Source organism: Perca fluviatilis, chromosome 19 (assembly GCF_010015445.1).
Source record: "Perca fluviatilis chromosome 19, GENO_Pfluv_1.0, whole genome shotgun sequence".
Classification (NCBI taxonomy): Eukaryota; Metazoa; Chordata; class Actinopteri; order Perciformes; family Percidae; genus Perca; species Perca fluviatilis.
This window is the reverse complement of record NC_053130.1, coordinates 25,178,008-25,198,044: the sequence shown is the minus strand read 5'-3', so window position 1 is coordinate 25,198,044 and position 20,037 is coordinate 25,178,008. Positions and strand designations below refer to the sequence as shown.

The 20,037-nt window shown below is 38.9% G+C and overlaps 2 protein-coding genes across 4 annotated transcripts; one reads left to right on the top strand and one right to left on the bottom strand.

Moving 5' to 3' along the window:
• Window positions 1-173: 173 nt before the first annotated feature.
• bag3 (BCL2 associated athanogene 3) lies at window positions 174-6,226 on the bottom strand. The gene is made up of 4 exons (XM_039784295.1): window positions 5,962-6,226; window positions 2,775-3,101; window positions 2,324-2,674; window positions 174-2,226 (listed from the first exon to the last, which is right to left on the bottom strand). The coding sequence occupies exons 1-4, from the start codon at window positions 6,130-6,132 to the stop codon at window positions 1,405-1,407; spliced, it is 1,671 nt and encodes a 556-aa protein (XP_039640229.1). The 5' UTR covers window positions 6,133-6,226; the 3' UTR covers window positions 174-1,404.
• Window positions 6,227-9,089: 2,863 nt separating this feature from the next.
• On the top strand, window positions 9,090-19,911 carry tial1 (TIA1 cytotoxic granule-associated RNA binding protein-like 1). Of its 3 annotated transcripts, XM_039783955.1 has the most exons (12): window positions 9,090-9,487; window positions 9,885-9,981; window positions 10,244-10,342; window positions 10,477-10,531; window positions 10,633-10,720; window positions 12,864-12,939; window positions 13,236-13,344; window positions 16,012-16,107; window positions 16,236-16,320; window positions 16,532-16,655; window positions 16,853-17,022; window positions 17,295-19,911. In XM_039783955.1, the coding sequence occupies exons 1-12, from the start codon at window positions 9,459-9,461 to the stop codon at window positions 17,416-17,418; spliced, it is 1,152 nt and encodes a 383-aa protein (XP_039639889.1). In that variant the 5' UTR covers window positions 9,090-9,458; the 3' UTR covers window positions 17,419-19,911. The 3 variants fall into 3 exon arrangements, with proteins under 3 accessions (XP_039639889.1, XP_039639891.1, XP_039639892.1); XM_039783957.1 differs by lacking the exons at window positions 9,090-9,487; window positions 9,885-9,981 and adding an exon at window positions 12,047-12,116 and having other exon boundaries at window positions 10,257-10,342; XM_039783958.1 differs by lacking the exons at window positions 9,090-9,487; window positions 9,885-9,981; window positions 10,244-10,342; window positions 10,477-10,531; window positions 10,633-10,720 and adding exons at window positions 12,101-12,116; window positions 12,336-12,410.
• Window positions 19,912-20,037: the final 126 nt, after the last annotated feature.

Genomic DNA, 20,037 nt, shown 5'->3' with positions numbered 1-20,037 from the left:
TAAAGGGAAAAGGCAGGGAGGGGCCTAACTGGTAATCTTCCCAATGAAACCCCTTTAGTAAAACTAAAGCCAGATTTAGGACAGCTGAATACTGTCAAGGACACATCTTCAAATTCTTCTCAAGTCAAGTCTCAGACTGACTGAATCTGTGGAAACCAAAATATGAGTCAAAATCCATGTCAAATAAAATTTATTTTCAAACATACCAACGTGATTTGCTTTCAACAATGCATCAGTCTGCTACTCATAAACAGTGATTAAAACTACACCACAATCCATTATTTGTAAATGTATGTTAGGCAGTTGCCTTGCAGATGATGGCTTATGATCGTATTATACTGAAAATGACCAAACAAACAATTGGAAAACCTAACAATAATGTTGAACCTTTTTAAATGACATACTGACGTTTTCTTGCACTTCATCTCTTTAAGAATAGGGCACTTTCTTACATTTGGCATATTTAAGGCTTATATGCCAGTTTTGTGTTAGTGTTATTACAGATTGTGGCTGTGGTAGTTATACATTCTGACAATCTTAAACTGTGATTCTTCATTAGCACCAAGTGCTGATTGTCTGACATCTCAAGTAAGATACACATCTCACCTCCATTTGTCATTACACATTCATAAATGTACCAAAATACTATATAATGATATAAATACTGATATATATATTTTTTTTCTCGAAATAACAAGTAAACCAATGCACATACAAACACTCAAACACATCAATCAAAACTTGTGTAACTTATATACTTCAAATGAAGTGCTGCTGATCTTTCAGCACGATACATTTAATGATGGCAAAGTGCAAAGACGGCAAAATGAGTAATGCACCAAAAAGCAGCATCTAATAAACATATTCACTGTGTTCTGTGACAAAGCAGCTCCAACGTGGCCATGTAGCTATAAAGGGGAAAAAGCTTTTCTGTTGACTGCTTTTCTGTTCTGCCTTAAAGCCCCAATGTTTGCACTTGTGTACAAACTGATTAGCTGACTGGATTAAGAAAAGCTCCATACAATATTTGATCAAGACAAAAGGCAACCACACATAACATTTCTTAAGAAAATACTTCTACTTTTCTTCCATTTATTGATAAAGGCCTCTTATTCAAACTTGAATGTAACTAGAAATTGTTGTCAACATCTTGATCATGACAGCTGTCTTATTACGAAGACATTGGCACAACACAGAAGGAAACACCATTGGCTTGAAAAACATGATTGCAGTGAGATACCATCAATTATGTGCTGAATGGCAGGAAATACCAACACTGTTAATCAATGCATGCAACTTCCACAAATGCTGTAGATAGAGTAGAAGGAGAGTTAGCTGGAGTGGACTTGTTCACTATCAAATTTACAGCAAGTTAACCCTGCTACCCTGTTGATTATTAAGTCATTATGATATCTCCTTTGCCAGCTCAACATTCTCCTTGGTGATCATTCTGGGCTCTCCTTTCTGTGTCAGGTTGTCTCCCTCCATCGCGGTCTCGCTGGCAGGCCTGGCTGGCTGCTCCTGCAGTTGCTCCAGTTCTTCCAGTATGTTCTGAACACGACGGACTCCATCCCGTCTTGCCTGTCGTACATCTACACGACCCTCTGGGTCAACCGAGTCCAGTGCTAAAAGCTCTTTGGTCAACAGCTCCTCCAGTAACAAGTATTTCTTATCATTCTTCTTTCCATCAAAACACTTCACCTCCTGCTCCAGTTTAGCAACCCGTCCGACTATCTGCTGTACCTTAGCCAAGCCGGGGTGGACTGGACACTGAGCAGCCTGTTCAGCCTCAACCTTTACAGGTGGGACCTCTGGGGGAACAGCTGTCATGTCCTGGGCCTCAGGTTTTGGAGGTATTTGAACTGTGATATCTGCAGTATGTTGTTGTGGTTGCTCTGGTTTCTGGGGCTGCTGGAACTGTTGCGGCGACTGCTTTAACTGTTCAGGATGTTGAGGCTGTGGATATGTCTGAGGCGGTGTCTGCTGAAACTGCTGTGGCTGCTGGAATTGCTGAGGTTGCTGGAACTGTTGAGGTTGCTGATGTGGAGGCTGCTGGAACTGTTGAGGTTGCTGAGGTGGAGGTTGCTGGAACTGTTGAGGTTGTTGAGGCTTTTGGACGTCTGCTTCTGTGTGCAATGGCTGCGTGTTCTCGGGTTTCTGCTGAGTGCTCTGTTGTTCCTGCTCCATTTTCTGGGGCGGGTCTCTTGTGAGGACATGCTGCTGAGCCTTAGAAGTTAAAGACAAGCTGTCACAATCTAGGTCAACACATACGGATGTGAACATCTTTGAGCATCGAGAAAAATCACACGGAAACAAAAATTACCTGTGGCCTTTCTCCCAGCACCTGTGTTATAATAGGTGAATGGCTTCTAATATGAGGTTGGAGGTGAATAGAAGTAGCATCGCGATGCTGGGGAAACAGTGTTGGAGAAGCTCTTTCCCGGGGAGGCGGCATTGCTGAAGAGTAGCCAGGCCATTCGTCGGTTTGAAGGCGATGAAAGGGCTGCTGGTGCTCTGAGTAGGGGACGCGCTGAGAGTAGACAGAGGGATTTAACTGAGCGTGTGTTTGTGTTTGTCCTCCTCCACCCTCATGAATCACCGGGATGGGGATGTAACCTGCTTGAAGACCAGTGCTGCTGGGCCGTGGGGGTTGGTGATGCGGGGCAGAGTAAACCTTGAAAATACATCAAATTGAAACAGTGAAAATTCAGTCTTTGGTCATATATTTTACATAGGAATTATACAGTCTTGCAGCATGCACACTAAAATCCAACCTCTGTTGTTGGCGAAACTGGTGAGCTGGCCTTTCCAGGCTCAGGGGAGCAGTTATCTGTAGGTCCGTGTAAAGGTGATCTGGGCCTGCAGTGGAGCCCCGGTGTCGGGGAAGGTGTCTGACGGATATTCTGTGCGGTGGTTGGCTGGATGTAGGAATAACATGGATGCTGTTGCTGCCTTAGGTCTGCACCATCATGGAAGACAGGGATAGGAACATAACCTGGGCGCAGAATGGGGTGCTTCATCTCCCTCACAAAGCTTTTCTGTATCTCCTGAGGGCTCGCTTCTGGTGGTATGTTAGGGCCATTTGCTGACACTTCTCTGACCTGAAACACAGCCAATAGTATAAAGATATAATATAGAATGTTAAGTCGTTAGTAATTATATCTTTATAATAATAAATATATAAAGAATCTTGTCATTTATTTCTATTACAAGATCCGGCAACTAAATAAAACTACTCTAAGCACTAAGACTACCTTTAACTTAACATTTAGGTAACCTTGATGTTGGTTTCTTTACTTACAATAAAGTTATTAAACAAAAAATGGTTTCGACATCATCAGTGACAATAGCCATTTACAGTAAACACTGCAAACTTGGTTGACATTATGATCCCTAAACCTAAGGCAATTACTAATTATTATCAAATGTTTTGCCAGGTGAATGGCTTATTTTGAGCAATTACAAGTTATAAAAACTGTTAAAACAAAATGCCAGAGTATTCTGCTTATAGTTAAGTAACATCACTTTCATTTAGTAAATCGTATACGCATATACTTCTCCACCAAGAGATTTAGATTTAAATGAAGTAAATCCAAAACCCTGTACAAGTGACTAGGGCTGCTCCCTCTTATTCGATTAGTCGACTAATCGGTCGTTTTGGTCTTAGTCAACTAAGATTTCTTTAGTCGATTAGTCATGTTTTATGCTTTTTTCATGCTGAATGACTTATTTGCAAGAAACGTACGAGCACATCTCTGGTAAACACAATAATTAAAGTGGAGCTTTTGCATGACTCTTTGCGGAGAAACTCAGATTTACAGATCTGTCGATTAAATCAACTAATCGATTAGTCGATACAATTGAATGAGTGTTAGTCAACTAAGAATTTCTTGTGTTGTGTACAAAATGTATTACTGACATATTAATACTATACAACCCAATGTTTTTTAAACCTGGAGGTATTTTTAATAGGAAAGTTCTCTCAGTCCTGAGATAACTGCAAAGGTTATAGGTTAAAATGGTAGACATTTCTACAGGGAGATGCCAAATGTATCACCTATTTGAGTATTTCATAAATGAAATGAACGTCTGATTAACATGGACTTAAGCTAATTTCCAGTCAGACAAGTGCTGTGTTTGTTGTGTGTTATGTGGCTCCACAATCAGAGTGACATCAGTCACCTGGGTGAATTATCCAGCTCACAATAGTTTGGCACACCCTCTAAACTAACATGTTATTAGCACATCACCATTATGTCCTACACAGAGATAGAACTGTATTTTGCTCCGCTGTTTTGACAAACTTCATGAAGAAGAACGGGTCAGTATAGAGCTGGAAAATATATCAATATTATATCGATATCGTTAAATGAGAGTGGATATTGTCTTAGACTTTGGATATCGTAATATCGTGATGTGACATAAGTGTTGTCTTTTCCTGATTTTAATGGCTAGATTACAGTACAGTGATGTAATTTTTTGAATTTACCAGACTGTTCTAGCTTTTCTATTATTTGCCTTAACCCACTTAGTTAATATATACACATTAATGATGATTATTTATCAAAAATCTCATTGAGTAAATATTTTTTTGTAAGCACCAGTTGTCAACCCTACAATATCGCCGCAATATCGATATCGAGGTATTTGGTCAACCATATCGTGATATCAGATTTTTTTCCATATTGCCCAGCTCTAGGTCAGTATTTGTATTATATTTGCACACACATGACACATGAATTTCCTTAGGTCAGTCATTCTTTGACCACATTTGTTCTGGTCTAATCTTGTGGAGAGAAAAAACATAAATAAACCCAGAATACATTTGTATGCATACAACCCTGATACTCACACTGAAAGCATGTCCTTGTGGACCTAATATTGCAGGAAAATAATCACAGAGAAAAAAAAAGCATAATATCTCCCTAAATACAACATTGGCACTTTCAACACGCTCCTGGATGTCAGCCAATGAGACCAATCAGGAATAATATAAATTTCCATTAGCCAAGGTAGAAAAAGTACTATTTGTTATTGTTCTCATAGTGTACCAAGTAACTAGACACCGGTCAACAGCTATGGAGCAACAGGTCTAGAAGTTCAGCACTCTGTCAATAATTTATCTGAAAAGTGATTCTACCTCTACTAACAACAAATACTTAAGCCTACAGAACAAAAACTGCATTTATATGTAAGCCAGTGGCAGTTTCGCTTTAAGACAAAAGTTATGAAGTAGCTGTGGACGACCCTTTGCCCTCTGCCATTTCAGTATGGGACACTGCCAGGCAGCACCATAGCACCAATTTGATCCCCTGACAGCTGTGTCTTTCTAGCAGATTCTTCTGGACACTAACTTTGGACAACAGTGTCTATCCCTGAGACGAAAGATTACCAACTGGCAGCCAGTGAGGTTAACTTCAGCCCACGGGTTTTCTCTGCAGACCTGTATGTTTCCACAACATGTATTACAATTACAATACAATATATACAGCTGAACATGGACATGATATGCAGGGCGGCCAGCGCCTCTGTCGTACAGTTATACTCCACAGGCCAAAGTGAACTGGACCTGCCTCAATCCTTGTAAGGGAAAAAGTTTAATATGAGCTGGACACCGCAGTTTTTTCCCCACCATGAAATAAACGTTATTCAAATACTGGAAGCAAATCCTCATGGGTAGCCTTTACATGCTGCACGGTGAGTCATCGAGTAATAATAGTGTTAGATCATGGGAACATAACGGAGTTGATCACCCTTTATAATAGGCTTATGAGCTGTCTGTGAGGGGGAGGTAACGGCGCCAAACAAGGCCTACAGTCAACAAGATTAATATAACAGTCATGTAGCATACCGCTTTTATTTAGCAGCGTACCAAACGACAACACTATAACCGACGTAGCTCGACATAAAAACAATAGTCGTTAACATTGGCAAACCAACTTTATGCCGCGGCTCTTTTACCTTTTTCGTGTCGTGTCGCGGGTCATTCCAGGTTGTCGTGCGGTTATTGTGATCCACAAAGAAGGGCCATCCAGTCTGAGGGTCAATTTTGACTTCCCAACCGAGGGGAAGAGGGTCGTTGTCATTGTTGGCCATTATCAGTATCGGAGACTGTGTCTTCATGCCGTTCATGTTGCTGGCTGTTCAGTAGTGCTGGAACATTTTATACTGGCGACGGACGCTTTAAAGATTCCTTGAAGTGACGTGGAAAAGTGGGCTGGAAGTTTCTCGAAATAGCCGGGTTAAGGTTGGGGGCGGACAGCGCTGAATACTGTGGCATGGGTTCCCAAACCTGTTATGTCGCAGACCCCCCCCCCCCAACCTCTGACCTGTATTGCATTTGTCTTCAGCCAGCCTAAAGAGTTTTATTTTATTTTTATTTTTTTTATTATTGTTCTCAGTGAGAATGCACATGGATCAATATCACTAAATGGGCCAGTGTTAGCTAAAATCAGAATCAGAATCCGATTTATTAGCAACAGGTTTTCACCTAATAATACATCCATGATTTTCACAAAGCAGGGAATTTGCTTTAGTACAGTAGATTAGTTGCTTTATTAGTAGAAGGAATTGCCTTTATTTTAATAATATTGTCTTTTAGAATCATGTTTTGTGCTGTGGTGTCTAATTTTTGATTTCTATGTCTATGAGGTGAGATAAGAATTCTGGCAAAATACTAATTTTCAACTTGTCCCTAAGCCTGATATTAAAATGGCAACTTAAACAACAAATACAATTAATTAATTTATACTGTTTATTGATCCCCAGTGGGGAAATTTAAACAATTTACACTCTGTTTTGTTAGAAATCACTACACACAGGCCTGAAATACACACAGACATGCTCAGGACCTATTCATGCACAAAATGGAGAGTGATGAATAGGTCAGAGTGAGTGGGCTGCCAGTGCTGGACCAGCACCCTGAGCAGTTAGGAGGTACAGTGCCTTGCTCAAGAGCACCTGGCAGTACCCAGGAGGGGAACTGGCCTCTCTCCAGCTACCAATCCACACTCTGTACTCCGTACTGGGACTTGAACCTGCAACCCTCCGGTTCCCAACCCAAGTCCCTACGGACTGAGCTACTGCCACCCCCAAAACATGTAACATATAAAATTAAAACCAGAGAAATCAAAAGCGTAGAGGCAGCTTCATGTAGAGTAGGACAGGCAACAACAACAAAAAACAGGCAGTTAATACAAAACAATGTCAGTACAAATAGTTAAAGCATGACAACATACATGCAATCACATTACGGAAGACATAGCACAAGCAGACAATCAGCACAGATCTGTGACCTGTGCATCCCTGGACCCCAGCTTAGAACAACTTTTTGTGTATTAGACACGGGAATCCCAAGCTTTTTCATAACAAAGAGTTCCCCAAATAGATGTACTCAGACACCCACATGATAAATCTTGTCCAAAGGAACTTAGTCTGGGTTTTTTTGAATTTGGTACACAATTACGTAACTGTAGTGGTGTGATGAAGTGTGGGCACAGTGACACCTTTAATGACAGATCTTCCTTAATAACAGGACTACTCTAATTCCGCCTCATAATATAAGGAAAATACTAGTAAATGTCAAGTAACTCATCACCACTTGGCTGGAGAAATCACTACATGGATTTTGAGAGATGCAGAGATTGCAGTTGAAGATGAATGCTGTATTTGTTGACACCTGAAGGTAGTGAGCAGATTGTCAATAACACAACCTGCATTACATAGCCTTTGGAGCCAATTCCTGTAAGTGGGTGTTTGTATGTGTTAACAGCATAGACATTCTCATTCAAAATCCCCTCCATACAGGAGTTTGTTAATAAGTCAGATCCATAAACATTTGTCAATAGAAATATTATGGGGATTTGTCTAGGTTATTCTATTTTAGCAACACAATATAGGAAATAAAAATGAATAATAAGTAGCCAGATTCAACCAGTATGTGTAGCCCCTCTCTTGAATCCCACATTTTTTATTGTGATTTTCTTGCTGGGAGTTTAAAGTTTCAGTAAGCCCTACATGATTAATTTGTATGTGCCACAATAATTGATGCCTTTAGTCAGTGGACTCATTAATACAGTGATAAATCACACTGACAAATGATTATCAGATTCTTCATTTAGTGATGATGTTGATGTTTCCAGAATATCTCATGACATGTTTCCAGAATATTTGCATGCTAGGACCAAGGGACATCCGTGACTTTTACGACCCTATCAACCAGAATTGAATTTATCTGGTAACCACCCACCACCCTTCCAGCCGGAATTGGAACCTAAGCATTGATAGGAATAGTGACTGAAGAGAAACTCAGTATTTTTAACGAAAATTCGATAATTTCATAGCAAGGAGAAAACTTAGCCTACTTGTTGGCCCTTTAATAAACTTTGCCTACTTCAAAATAAAAGCACTTGCCAAAAACTCATTAAAGCAAAGTTCCTGTCTTTGGCGCCCCCTAGTGCTAGTATCAAAAAGACATATGATAGACAGTAAAGCATGTTTCCGTTTCCTTGCCATACTCCCAGAGGTATCACAGCAATTTATTTTTTGAGTAAAAATTCAGCAGTCTCGTGATTTAGCGGCATTTTTTCCCCACATACATTCCTCTCTTATACAAATATATTTATCTCTTCCCTGTTCATCCTGTTTTGTTTTTTTGATAATCACTGTAGTTTAGTCTTTTGTTGACAGCGGAAAAGGGAAAGGAGGAGAGGGGTGACGTGACAGTTAAGGCCTATTTTTTTTTAAGATAAATGTAGCCTATTATAAATGTATGTTTGTTTATGTGTAAATGGGCAATCTGTTTGGTAAAGCAGAATAGACTAATCACTTTTTATAAATGCTGATTAACTCATGTTCTTAATTAGATTTATTGTCCTTTTGATACATTAGTAGTACTCAATGCAATGTTTTGTTCGGTTAGAGTAACACTTCTATAAGACAGAATTTGTTAATCAAAACATGAGTGTGTTATTCAAAACGTGGGCTCACACTGGAAACCTTCACCCTGACTCTAGAAAGGTCTCTGGTTCGCTGTCAGGTGATTAAAACAAGCGCACGCTCGCATTCCACTTCAAAATAAAGGTCTCTTACGCAAATTACCTTCAGAGGTTGCCTAATGTGGTAAATTAAGTATTGGATGGTCACTGGCTTTTGCAGTTATTAATTAACTAATCACCTCCAAAAGCATCAGCTATATCTAAGAAATGTAACATTTCCACTGTTGAAACTGTAAAAATGGTGGCCTTTCGTCTATGGTTACCTCACCCTGACCTCGCCGGGGCTCTTCACAAACACGCACCCACCCAAGCTCGCTTCGCTCTCCGGACTCCCAGCGTGACGTATACCATATACCCGGTTAGCTAGCTTCTAAGCTAGTTAGCTAGCTAGTTGTTGTAACTAACGTTAGTTAGTTAACATCGTACACCGGAGTTGGTCAACGTTAGCTGTCGGCTTCGGCTATGGACGACGAAAGCTATCCCAAAACCTTGTAAGTAGCTAATGCTGTTGGTGTCTAATAGCGGTAGGTAGCTAACGTTAGCTAACGTAACCGTTGGCTAACTTAGCTAGCTAGCTAGCTAACGTTAACGTTATCGCTGTCTACACAGCCCTGGTGAATACCGTCAGACAAGATACATTTAATTCTTCACTAACGTCAAATTAGTAAACATAAGGTTAAATGCTAAAATAACACGTATTTATCACGTTTGTATAACGTTAATCTGTACGTTAAGCGTTACTAACGTGGGGCCAGCTAGCCAGTGAAAGTAACGTCACATTAGTCACGTTAACTCACAAGTATCATAATCTGTACCACCTTATCGTTACCAGGAGTAACGTTAAACTGTTAACAGCTTTCACTAAATGAACCCCTCTTTCCCCTGCAGGTATGTGGGGAACCTCTCCAGGGATGTAACAGAAATTTTGATTCTACAACTCTTCACCCAGATTGGGCCTTGTAAAAGTTGTAAAATGATCACAGAGGTAAACAGCCAAGATTGTATGTCTTTTCATTTTCTTTCTATTTCCCCTGCCCTGCCATTCACATCTGGATCGTGACAACCTCCAACTTTTCACCTACTAGTTATGAACAACTTTGATTTAAACCAACATAGTGGTTTCAATTGTGGTCCTCCACTGTTGAATTAAAGGAACATATACAGAGCTCCAATTACATCACAATTTTCTAAAATATAGCTAGTGGAACCAACCTTTTAACATTTGTGTTTGACCTGGTCTCTTGCAGCATACAAGCAATGACCCCTATTGCTTTGTGGAGTTCTTTGAACACAGAGATGCTGCTGCAGCCCTTGCAGCCATGAACGGGAGGAAGATATTAGGAAAGGTAGGAAAATTTGTCTGGTCCAAATTTAAAAGCAAGATTAGGCAGCTCAACTGTTTCAGAATTCCCTTGTGATCCTTGTTATTTGTGTAGAAAAATGTCTTAGGATTTAATGCTCACTGTGGGCACTCTTTCAGGAGGTCAAAGTTAACTGGGCCACCACTCCAAGTAGCCAGAAGAAAGACACATCCAGTAAGTTTCACCTATTGGTTTTCTAATCTGCTGTAATCGAAGTTTACCAGTGAATGGTAAATGTTTTTTTCCCCCTTTGTTTGTCTTTTGTTTTCTTCTAGATCACTTCCATGTTTTTGTGGGAGATTTGAGCCCTGAGATCACCACCGAAGATGTCAAGGCTGCATTTGCACCTTTTGGGAAAATCTCGTAAGTTTTTACCTTTTTTTGTTTTTTAAGGATTTCTTTTTTTTTTTTAATGCTACAATGCGAGAATATTGATTTCTCTAAAGTTGGGCAATATTGGCATACTTCATAAGTCTTCTGTAAACGTATGCTCTTAAACAACTGTCTATGACCATGTTTACATGCATACAATATGGGTAAATTAAAAAGAATATTAAGAAGTTCATGCATATTGTGATTTCAAACATTGGTCCACAAGGGCTGACATCCTAAAGGTTTTTGTTTCTTCTCAACAGTTTACGAGCTACGTCTGATCTCAGATAAATTCTTAGTTTTGGGATTAAAAACAATGGTTTGATTTCCTATGAAACAATGGGACATCCTGGTGTCCAACGGGTTAAGCGACAGGCCATGAATGGCAACGTCCTCCCTTTCTTACATGGTGTCCTTTTTTTTTTTTTTTTTTTTTTTTTTTTTTTTTTTTTTTTTTTTTTTTTTTTTTCCCCTTCATTTCCTGTTATCTCTTCAATGATGGCTATCTAGTAAAGGCATAAACTGCCCCACCCAAAAAAAACAACAACATTCAAGTAAGATTTACTAAAGAACACATAAGAATGAATATTGAGAAACAGAATCAAACTGTAAAGGGGAAACAAAAGCTTGCGTTACACGATGAGGCCTAAACTAATAGAGCTGATAGAGCATCTGTAGATTGACGTCGCTTATACTTTTGATTGTCTAGCACTGCAATTCTCTCACTGTTTGAGAGAATGAATTATCATGTAGACAGATCTGATAGACGAGCAGGTTTTGGTAAGTTTATGCTTTTACTCTGAATGTATACTGGGACACACAGAGTGACAACCCATGTCAACAGAGATTACTAATGTTCAGGAGAACCAATTCAATTTTGCTGCATCTTGATATCATTTTTGTCAACTTTATACTCTGTAAAGGACACTACTACATTGTAAACATAGTTAATGATGGACCAACACCATTTCAAGTATTGCATGAAAGTATATATCAGAATGAAGTGAACCTCTTACCATTATATGTATTGCTTTGTTTAAAAAAAAAACACTCTTAACAAATTGGAACAGCCTCATTTAAGATTTTACTTACCAACACACTTCCTGTAAGTTGTTAAAAGCTTTATTGCAGTTACTTACTTGTAGTCTGTGTATTGTGTCTCTGTTTTTATGACTGAAGTGTCAGCTTTTAGCCTACTCTTGCTTTTTCTTTGTATATTTAGGGTGTGGTAAGTAAACTGTATGTCAGCAACATGTAACCTGAACAGCTTTTAGTTGTGGGTCTCAATGAAGTAATAGCACTTTGGTTATTTTACAGAAATGCTCATAGGATTGGACAGGAGCTTGAAGGCTAACAGCAAGGAACTGTGCACTCTGGAGACTCAGATGTAGTTTTTTTTTCTCTATTTATTCCATTCTTTCCATATGTCTTTATTTGTAGATGCTATGTATTAACATGCTCTAGCTTAGATTAACAAATTCCAATACTCAATGCATTCTTCTAAATCTTTGTTTAAATTGTCTCATTTTGATTTGCATAGTGTTGTTTGTAGTGCAATGATCCTCTTCCAAAATTTCTGAAAATGTCAATTTCTCAAAATTTGCAGCTCCCCAAACTCCATACTCCATATTGGTGGTAAAGAATTGACCAGGAAAAATAAAGAAATCTGTTAACAGGCCATGTATGCCGTTTAATTCCTTTTTTCTCTTTTGATATTTTCTATATATTTCTTATTTGTTGCACGAGCACCAGCAGCAGATTTTAAGAATGCATGGCAATCCATATAATCTGTTCCTTTTTGTGAATTTAAATCAATAGCCTACTGTTGAGAAAATTGAACAAGAAGTGGTGCTCTAGTGGCAAGGATCCATTAATACATCTGAAATGATTTAAAAACAATAGTGTAGGCTGCATGTTTTTGTACTTGTTTTATTTTTTTTGTTCTCAAGTGTTGCTTTGAAGTTAGATTACGAGTCAGTGCTCAGCACAAGGCCATGATAGCTAATGTACATTACATTAATGTAGGACAGAGTGGAGGATTCACAGTTCAGTTGTGTTTTTTGCGTGGTTCCTTTTTAGTTTGAAGCATTTACACTGGAAAGTGCACTGAAGTTGTTTTCACGTTTCCTTCTAGGGATGCCCGTGTTGTGAAGGACATGACGACAGGCAAATCAAAGGGGTATGGATTTGTGTCCTTCTACAACAAACTGGTAAGGCTCCAGTGCAAGAACACAGACTGAAGGTTATTTCTATTTTCTGTTTATTATCCTACTTTAATGCATCATATAAAATCTAATTAATCATAGTTGGAACAACAACAACTTAAATCATCTATCATTACATATTTTCTTGTTAACCATTACCAAAATCAACATTACTTAGATTTATAAAAAAATAAAAAAACGGAAGAAGAAAAAGTATATTCTGAGAACTGATTATAGGCACCAATAAACTTCACAGATTCATCAAATCAAGAAGGGTAACCATCTTTGATCTGGATTTATAGGATGCAGAGAATGCCATCATTAACATGGGGGGACAATGGCTGGGAGGACGCCAAATCAGGACCAACTGGGCAACGCGTAAACCACCAGCTCCAAAGAATATCCAGGACAGTAAGTTTTAAAGTCACTGTACACCAGAGATGGCAAAAGTACTCACTTCCCGTACTTAACCCTTGTGTTGTCCTTCGGGTCCCATTGACCCGAAGGACAACACAAGGATTATGTGCTTCCGTTTACTTTGTTGAGAATTGCTCTCTAAAACCGGTTTCTTTTAAAGTAAGTAAGTAAAGTTTATTTCTAGAACACATTTAAACACAGTTTAAGCTGACCAAAATGCTGTACAAACAAGAACTAAGGTGCTGTATTAACCCTTGTTTAGAGAGCAATTCTCAACAAAGTAAATGGAAGTACATAATCCTTGTGTTGTCCTTCGGGTCACTGGGACCCAATGGACAACACAAGGGTTAAGTAGAAGTACAGATACTTGTGTTAAAAAATACTCTGGTAAAAGTAGAAGTACTGATTTAACTTATTTACTTAAGTAAAAGTAACAAAGTACAGGCTTTGAAACGTACTTAAAGTATAAAAGTAAAAGTAGCCTTGCGAATGACAACCACTTTTTATGCAAAGCTACCTGGACCACACACGTTACTATAGTGCAAGATGAGAAACTTCAGTGGACATAAAAACCAGGCTCTTTATATGCCATTGTCTACATTTTAAATGGATGTCTGCCAAACATCACATATATGATTATTGTGACAGAGACTGGGACTCCAGCTTAATAAGATTCTGACTGAGTAGCAAGATATGAATTCAATTGTGATTCTGTGAGAATTCACAGATCCAGTTTCTCTTTTTTAATCGTCCCCTTAACATTTAAAGGAATCTACATGTATGTGTGTGCTCAAATATAGAAAGAAAATAAAGGATACAATATGTATTACTAAACATAGATTAATTAAGAAGTTCCCCACACTTTTAGAGTTACACAGCACATTGGACAGGAGTCATACTTGACGCCTCCTAGCCTATCTCAAACATCTCTCTCAGATAAGGCCAGGGATGATTGGGAATGTCTTGCTGCTTGTCTGCCTAATCTCTGGGATCTCTGTTTTCTTCATTTTCAATCATGTCGCCATCCATACTACTAGTGCTAACGTTACCACCAGTATATTCCCATCCAATTAGATTGAATTCGGTTGATCACGTGAAAAATATAACGGTAACTCCAGTGAAATTATTTGAAACTTGTTAGTGAGGACTAGATTAGGACCGTATTTAAAGCTGATGCTGGTTTCAAACTTCGCCCCCTCCAGGGGTGCGTCTGTAAACAACGGACAGAGACAACTTCTCTTTTTTGATGCTTTACAAGCAACGCGAAACCTAGCTAACAGGTGAAGAACACAAACAACTAAATCACTAGCTAACCTACTTTAACTTTGCAATAACTATAGACCAATACAACAACAGGCTTAAATGAACTGACAACATAAGTTATACGAATTTACAGTTCTCAAGGACGCACACACCCATCTCAACTGATTATCCTCCGGACAGCAGTCTCTTTCTTTTTCTCACTTTTTTCTGTGTGGCGACGCTACCGCCGTGTGTAGCGCGGGTCACGTGTCTTCTCCGACATTACGACCTCTTGTACAAAACTAAAGTAACGAGCCAATTTTTAAAATGTAAGGAGTAGAAAGTACCGATATTCGTGTTAAAATGTAAGGAGTAAAAGTAAAAAGTCGCCACAAAAAAAAATAGTAAAGTAGAAATATCCGAAAAATCTACTTAAGTACAGTAACGAAGTATTTGTACTTCGTTACTTCCCATCTCTGCTGTACACCCACACTGGGGATTTCACTTACCAGGCAAGTCAATTTCAGTCTGACTGAACCGTCAGGATTGACTGTGTTTGACGGACATCCTCCTCGCTCACCTGTTAGCTTTTTTGCACCTGCCAAATTACACCTTTATCATTCAAGTCTTTATGCTCAATTCAAATTTTTTGCTCAGATCCAATTTTTTTGTTTGGCTGTTCACATTACCTTTTTAAAATGTGGCCTATATCAGATTCCAGTGTGAACGGTTTGCGGTTTTGAACTGACCCGCATGCGCAAAAGAACAATGACATCAGATGCAGCATGCTGTTGCACTGAAGTTAGGGAGGTTATGGAGGAAGTTTATTTCAAAATGTTTGTGTAATGGCGGCCGTAACATTAGTGTGCAGGTGCTGAGGAGGAGAAGAATGATGAGAAAGAGAGCCAAAAATGTTGCTGAGTTATGGCTGCAAATTCACTACAGAGGTCTGTGTCGATGCAGAGACGAAGCCAGGAGTGGTGGGACTGCGTTGTGAATAGCTTCACAGAGACGCAGTTTAACGCCCGTCAGCACAGAATTGTGACAAATGTCGATGTAGATTGAGGTAAAAGTCACATCAAATCCACCTTGGTTGTTCACACTGTGGCCGCATTGAAAAAAATAAGACCTGGGTCTGATTCAGGACCACATATGGAAGTGGTCTAAATCTGAATTGAAAAAATCAGATCTGGGCAAGATTTGAGTGTTTACCTTACTTCTGAAGAAGTCTGACCTGGTCACTTGACCCCAAAAAAGTCAGATTTGGGCCACTTTTGCCTGCAGTGTGAACTTGGCCTAGGTCTGGAGTGTAGGTAATTTCTCTCATATCATAAATCATAGTTGTGACTTGGTTTTGATTTGAAACATTAACTTGTGTATAAAGGTAGGGACATCCCTTCACAAATGTTTTTATTTCAGATGGCTCAAAGCAGCTGAGGTTCGATGACGTAGTAGCTCAGTCCAGTCCACAGAACTGTACCGTGTACTGTGGAGGGATCCAGTTAGGACTATCAGGCAAGTGTCATACTTCCTAAAGATGCATTGTCACAGCCCTTGTCATTATATAGTAGGAGTCTTATTACTTACCATACACCTTCCTCAAATAGCCTAAGAACTAACCACGTTAACTTTTTTCATTTCAGAACACCTAATGCGACAGACCTTCTCACCGTTTGGTCAAATAATGGAAATCAGAGTTTTCCCAGAGAAAGGATACTCTTTCATCAGGTAGTGCCTCAGTCCATTGCAGCATTTGGCCTCTAGATGTCAACAAAAGCAAACTGCATGACTTGATGACAGGCCAAGTCAGCACCCGACATAGTGTCAGTGGCCCTTTCTGTTATGTTTGTCTTCACCTCAACACAGTTAGCTCAAATTGTTCCTACTGTGTATTTTCTGAATTGCTTGCTTACTGCTAAGCTGCTGTTTTCCTTTTAAGGTTTTCCTCCCATGACAGTGCTGCCCATGCCATTGTTTCAGTAAATGGCACAGCCGTTGAAGGACACATAGTGAAGTGCTTCTGGGGCAAAGAATCTCCTGACATGGCAAAGAAACCACAGCAAGTAGGGAAAACATCACTACTAAGGAAACTGATTAGATTTAAAAACATATGTATTTTTATGGACATTTTTATAACCGTATTAGATATGACCTTAGAAGGATGACAGGAAATGAGCTAAGAGATGGGAAGAATGACATGCAACAAAGGTCTTCGTTAAGACATGTTTTCACTTTTGTCCTCTCTGTTGGCATAATTCAGGTTGAGTACAGTCAATGGGGCCAGTGGAACCAAGTCTATGGGAATCCACAGCAGCAGCAGCAGCAGCAGCAGGAGCAGCAGCAGTATGGGCAGTATGTGACCAATGGGTGGCAAGTTCCCTCCTACAGCATGTACGGCCAGACGTGGAACCAGCAAGGATTTGGAGTAGAGTGAGTTTTACTAGATTGTATTAAATTCATACATAAACCTTTCGTATGACTATATTGTCACAGGCCAGAAGACTTGCCTCCATCTGCCTCTAAATGGTGATGGATGGTGCCTTGGCCACACTCTACTTTTAAAACAGTTTTTCTAAGATAAAAAAGGAGACATTTTCCTCCATTCTGGGGAGCATTTATTTATTATTTATTTTACAACATGGTTGGTCTTTGTATGCAGTGACCACAGTCGTACTAACTGGGTATTTGTGGCGTCTTTGCAGGCAGTCCCAGTCACCAGCCTGGGTGGAAGGCTTTGGATCTCAGTCAGCCCAGGCTGCAGCTCCACCCGGTCCTGTCATGTCCAACCTGGCCAACTTCAGCATGGCTGGCTACCAAACGCAGTGATCTAGCACTAACCTAAGTGTAGTACCATGAGGGTTTTGTCAACCCTTTTAGACCACACAGCACTCTTTCACCTGGACAGCTGCTGTGGTAGAAAAAGGGCAGGGGCCATATTCAAAAAGCCTTTGTAGCTAATAGTTGCTTCTAAACAACCAGTTCAACAATTATGTTTTAAATGACAGTGTCCATTTCACTCAGAAGTTTTAAAAAGTTTATTTGATGATAATTTAGTTTGGGTATGGAAAAGTGTGCTTAGGCATCTGAAATAAAGCCAAACAACTGTCTTTGGCCAACTTTTTGAATGTTTGGTCCCATGAAACCCATAGCCAGTATGTGACAAAGAGGATTTACAGCTATCTTAACAGAGACAAGAGACCATGTCATGCCTCATATCATACCCTGAATAAGTTGACCAATGGGCCAAACAATCAAAAAGTTGAATCCTTCAGAAACTAATTGTTACCCTCCCATATTCAAAACATGAGCAAAAATGTATCCAGAAACGACGAAATGTAAACCGTAACATAACAGCCACGCTATTTTAGTGGAGTTAAAAGCACATTTACTATAAGCCATCTTATTACTCCAGCAGCTCACTGGAACAAAACTACAGCAATATCCGGTCTCAGTTTGCCAATGTGTTTTTTAATATTTCAGTGTTTGTTACGGACTTGTCAAAATGTTTATTTACTTGTCATACTTGGGGCATTTTTCTGTCATTTTATACAACAGAATACATAACACCACTTGAGTCCTCATGCATTGATTAAGTTCATTTTTGTTATATAGGTTAGTTTGTAAAAAGGCATACAGTGATGACAGCGACTGTGTTCGGAATTGTATACTTGCGTACTGCCTACTTCCTACTCGATCAGGCGGCTGGCTGCGTGTGATTCCGAACACAGTGTTGCACAGGTTGAGCAGGTATGATTGGTCACCATGAATTTGTGCTACACACTGCATTGAGCCGCAAGAATGAATCAACCTACTAAAAGTTATTTGGGCTTAGGTTTAGCTCATAGCTAGAAATTCAGTCCTATTTTGATATATTAATGAAAAATGCTTTGTGAATAGAGGCCCTGGAACAGTAGTTTACCTTTCTAGTATATGTGAAGAAACTATTTGTATAAACAACTGTGGCTTTAAAACATATATAAGTGGGATGTGGTATCTCTTGGGTAAATTTTGTGTACAAAGAAAAATGTCACACACACAACTCTAAATGGGGAGGAGATTTGGTTTTTCATGTTTTGTATCGGAGTGATCAGCATGTTCTTTGCAGACTTCTGATGGATTTTCGGTTACACCTTAGATTGGACTCCTTTATAATCCTATGTCTCAAAGTAAAGGCTATAGCACATTCTCACTATATAAAGAAAATATTGTAAAAACAGCTTAACCCTCAATCTTTGTAAAGGTAACTAACTGTGTGCTGACTCTGGGGGCTGGTTTCCTGGAAAGATATTGAATCTTTAATATTTTCTTGATAACCTCATTTAATTTATAGTAACTTCTTTATAATGGTTGGGAGAGTTTTTGCGAAAAAACTAGACTTCATTTAGCACCAAAACCAGCCCCATATGATATTGCATCATGTTTTACACAATTAAAAATGCTGTTCTTTAGTCCTTTATTTGTGTAAAGACAAACTGTCCAATGTTTTAGGCGTTCTATAAATTGCGATGGTTTTATTTTATGAAAGTGAAAGGTTTCCTAAATATGTCATTGATTTGTCAGGGAAGCGGGCACCTTTTCTGCCTCTTAGTGTATTCAGAATTTTCTCAGTATTTGCAGAATATTTCCGTATATTCCAGGTAAATTATTTAATAAAAATAACTGGCAAATTGTGACGAGGATTTTCACAAAGACGTCCTGCCATTTGGATTGTATTTGCGCATGTGCCATTCTGTACAGTATATTACACTCCTTGTAAGCTCACTCTCCTTTTCCTGTTCTACTAGCCGACAAACTTGCTAATATTTTTGTTTGTTTATTAGACCCGGGGGATGTTTTTGTGTACAAACAGGGTCATTTGGGCTGAGAGTGTAAATATAAACCTTGATCACAAACCTTTATGAAACTTAAGAAATAATGTACATAATTTAGGTAGAAATGCCATCATTACATTTCAGCAATATGAGTTATGAATAAGCCTTAATTGATGTGTCAGTAAATTCAAACTTTGTGTTATTTACAGAGGCTACATTACAAATCTAAATTCTTTTCCATTGTGGATTTTCCCTTTTCCCATTTTTAAGTTTGTGTGCCATTTTTAGAACGTAGCAGGAAGCAGGTGATGTTTCAGCTTGAACTGCACGCTTATGACATGTAATACATTTGTTGCTTAAAATATTGAATGTAACAGCATTTCGCTTTTATGACAGTAATACAAATAAGTTGCACAATAGAAGTGATGTTTAATAATAAAGGATGAAATCAATTTTTAATTTAAATGGGAAAAATAAAGAAGTGACTTCAAATAAAGAAACATTTGAACCTGGTCGTTCAGTATTTATTTATTTATTCATTTATTGCTAATAAAGAAATTCTGACAGCCAAGCATTAATACACAAATGTTTTTTTTTCCCTTTTTGTTTATTGGGAACAATATTTATGAAACAA

What these genes read in the sequence shown, in the direction of transcription:
- tial1 (XM_039783955.1), top strand. Translation starts at nt 9,459, where the DNA reads ATGGACGACGAAAGCTATCCCAAAACCTT. An exon ending in CCAGAAGAAAGACACATCCA is followed by an intron (nt 10,532 to 10,632) that starts GTAAGTTTCACC and finishes GTTTTCTTCTAG; the next exon opens with ATCACTTCCATGTTTTTGTG. An exon ending in TCCAAAGAATATCCAGGACA is followed by an intron (nt 13,345 to 16,011) that starts GTAAGTTTTAAA and finishes TTTTTATTTCAG; the next exon opens with ATGGCTCAAAGCAGCTGAGG.
- bag3 (XM_039784295.1), bottom strand. Translation starts at nt 6,132, where the DNA reads ATGAACGGCATGAAGACACAGTCTCCGATACTGATAATGGCCAACAAT. An exon ending in CAGTTTCGCCAACAACAGAG is followed by an intron (nt 2,675 to 2,774) that starts GTTGGATTTTAG and finishes TGTATTTTCAAG; the next exon opens with GTTTACTCTGCCCCGCATCA. An exon ending in TGCTGGGAGAAAGGCCACAG is followed by an intron (nt 2,227 to 2,323) that starts GTAATTTTTGTT and finishes TTAACTTCTAAG; the next exon opens with GCTCAGCAGCATGTCCTCAC.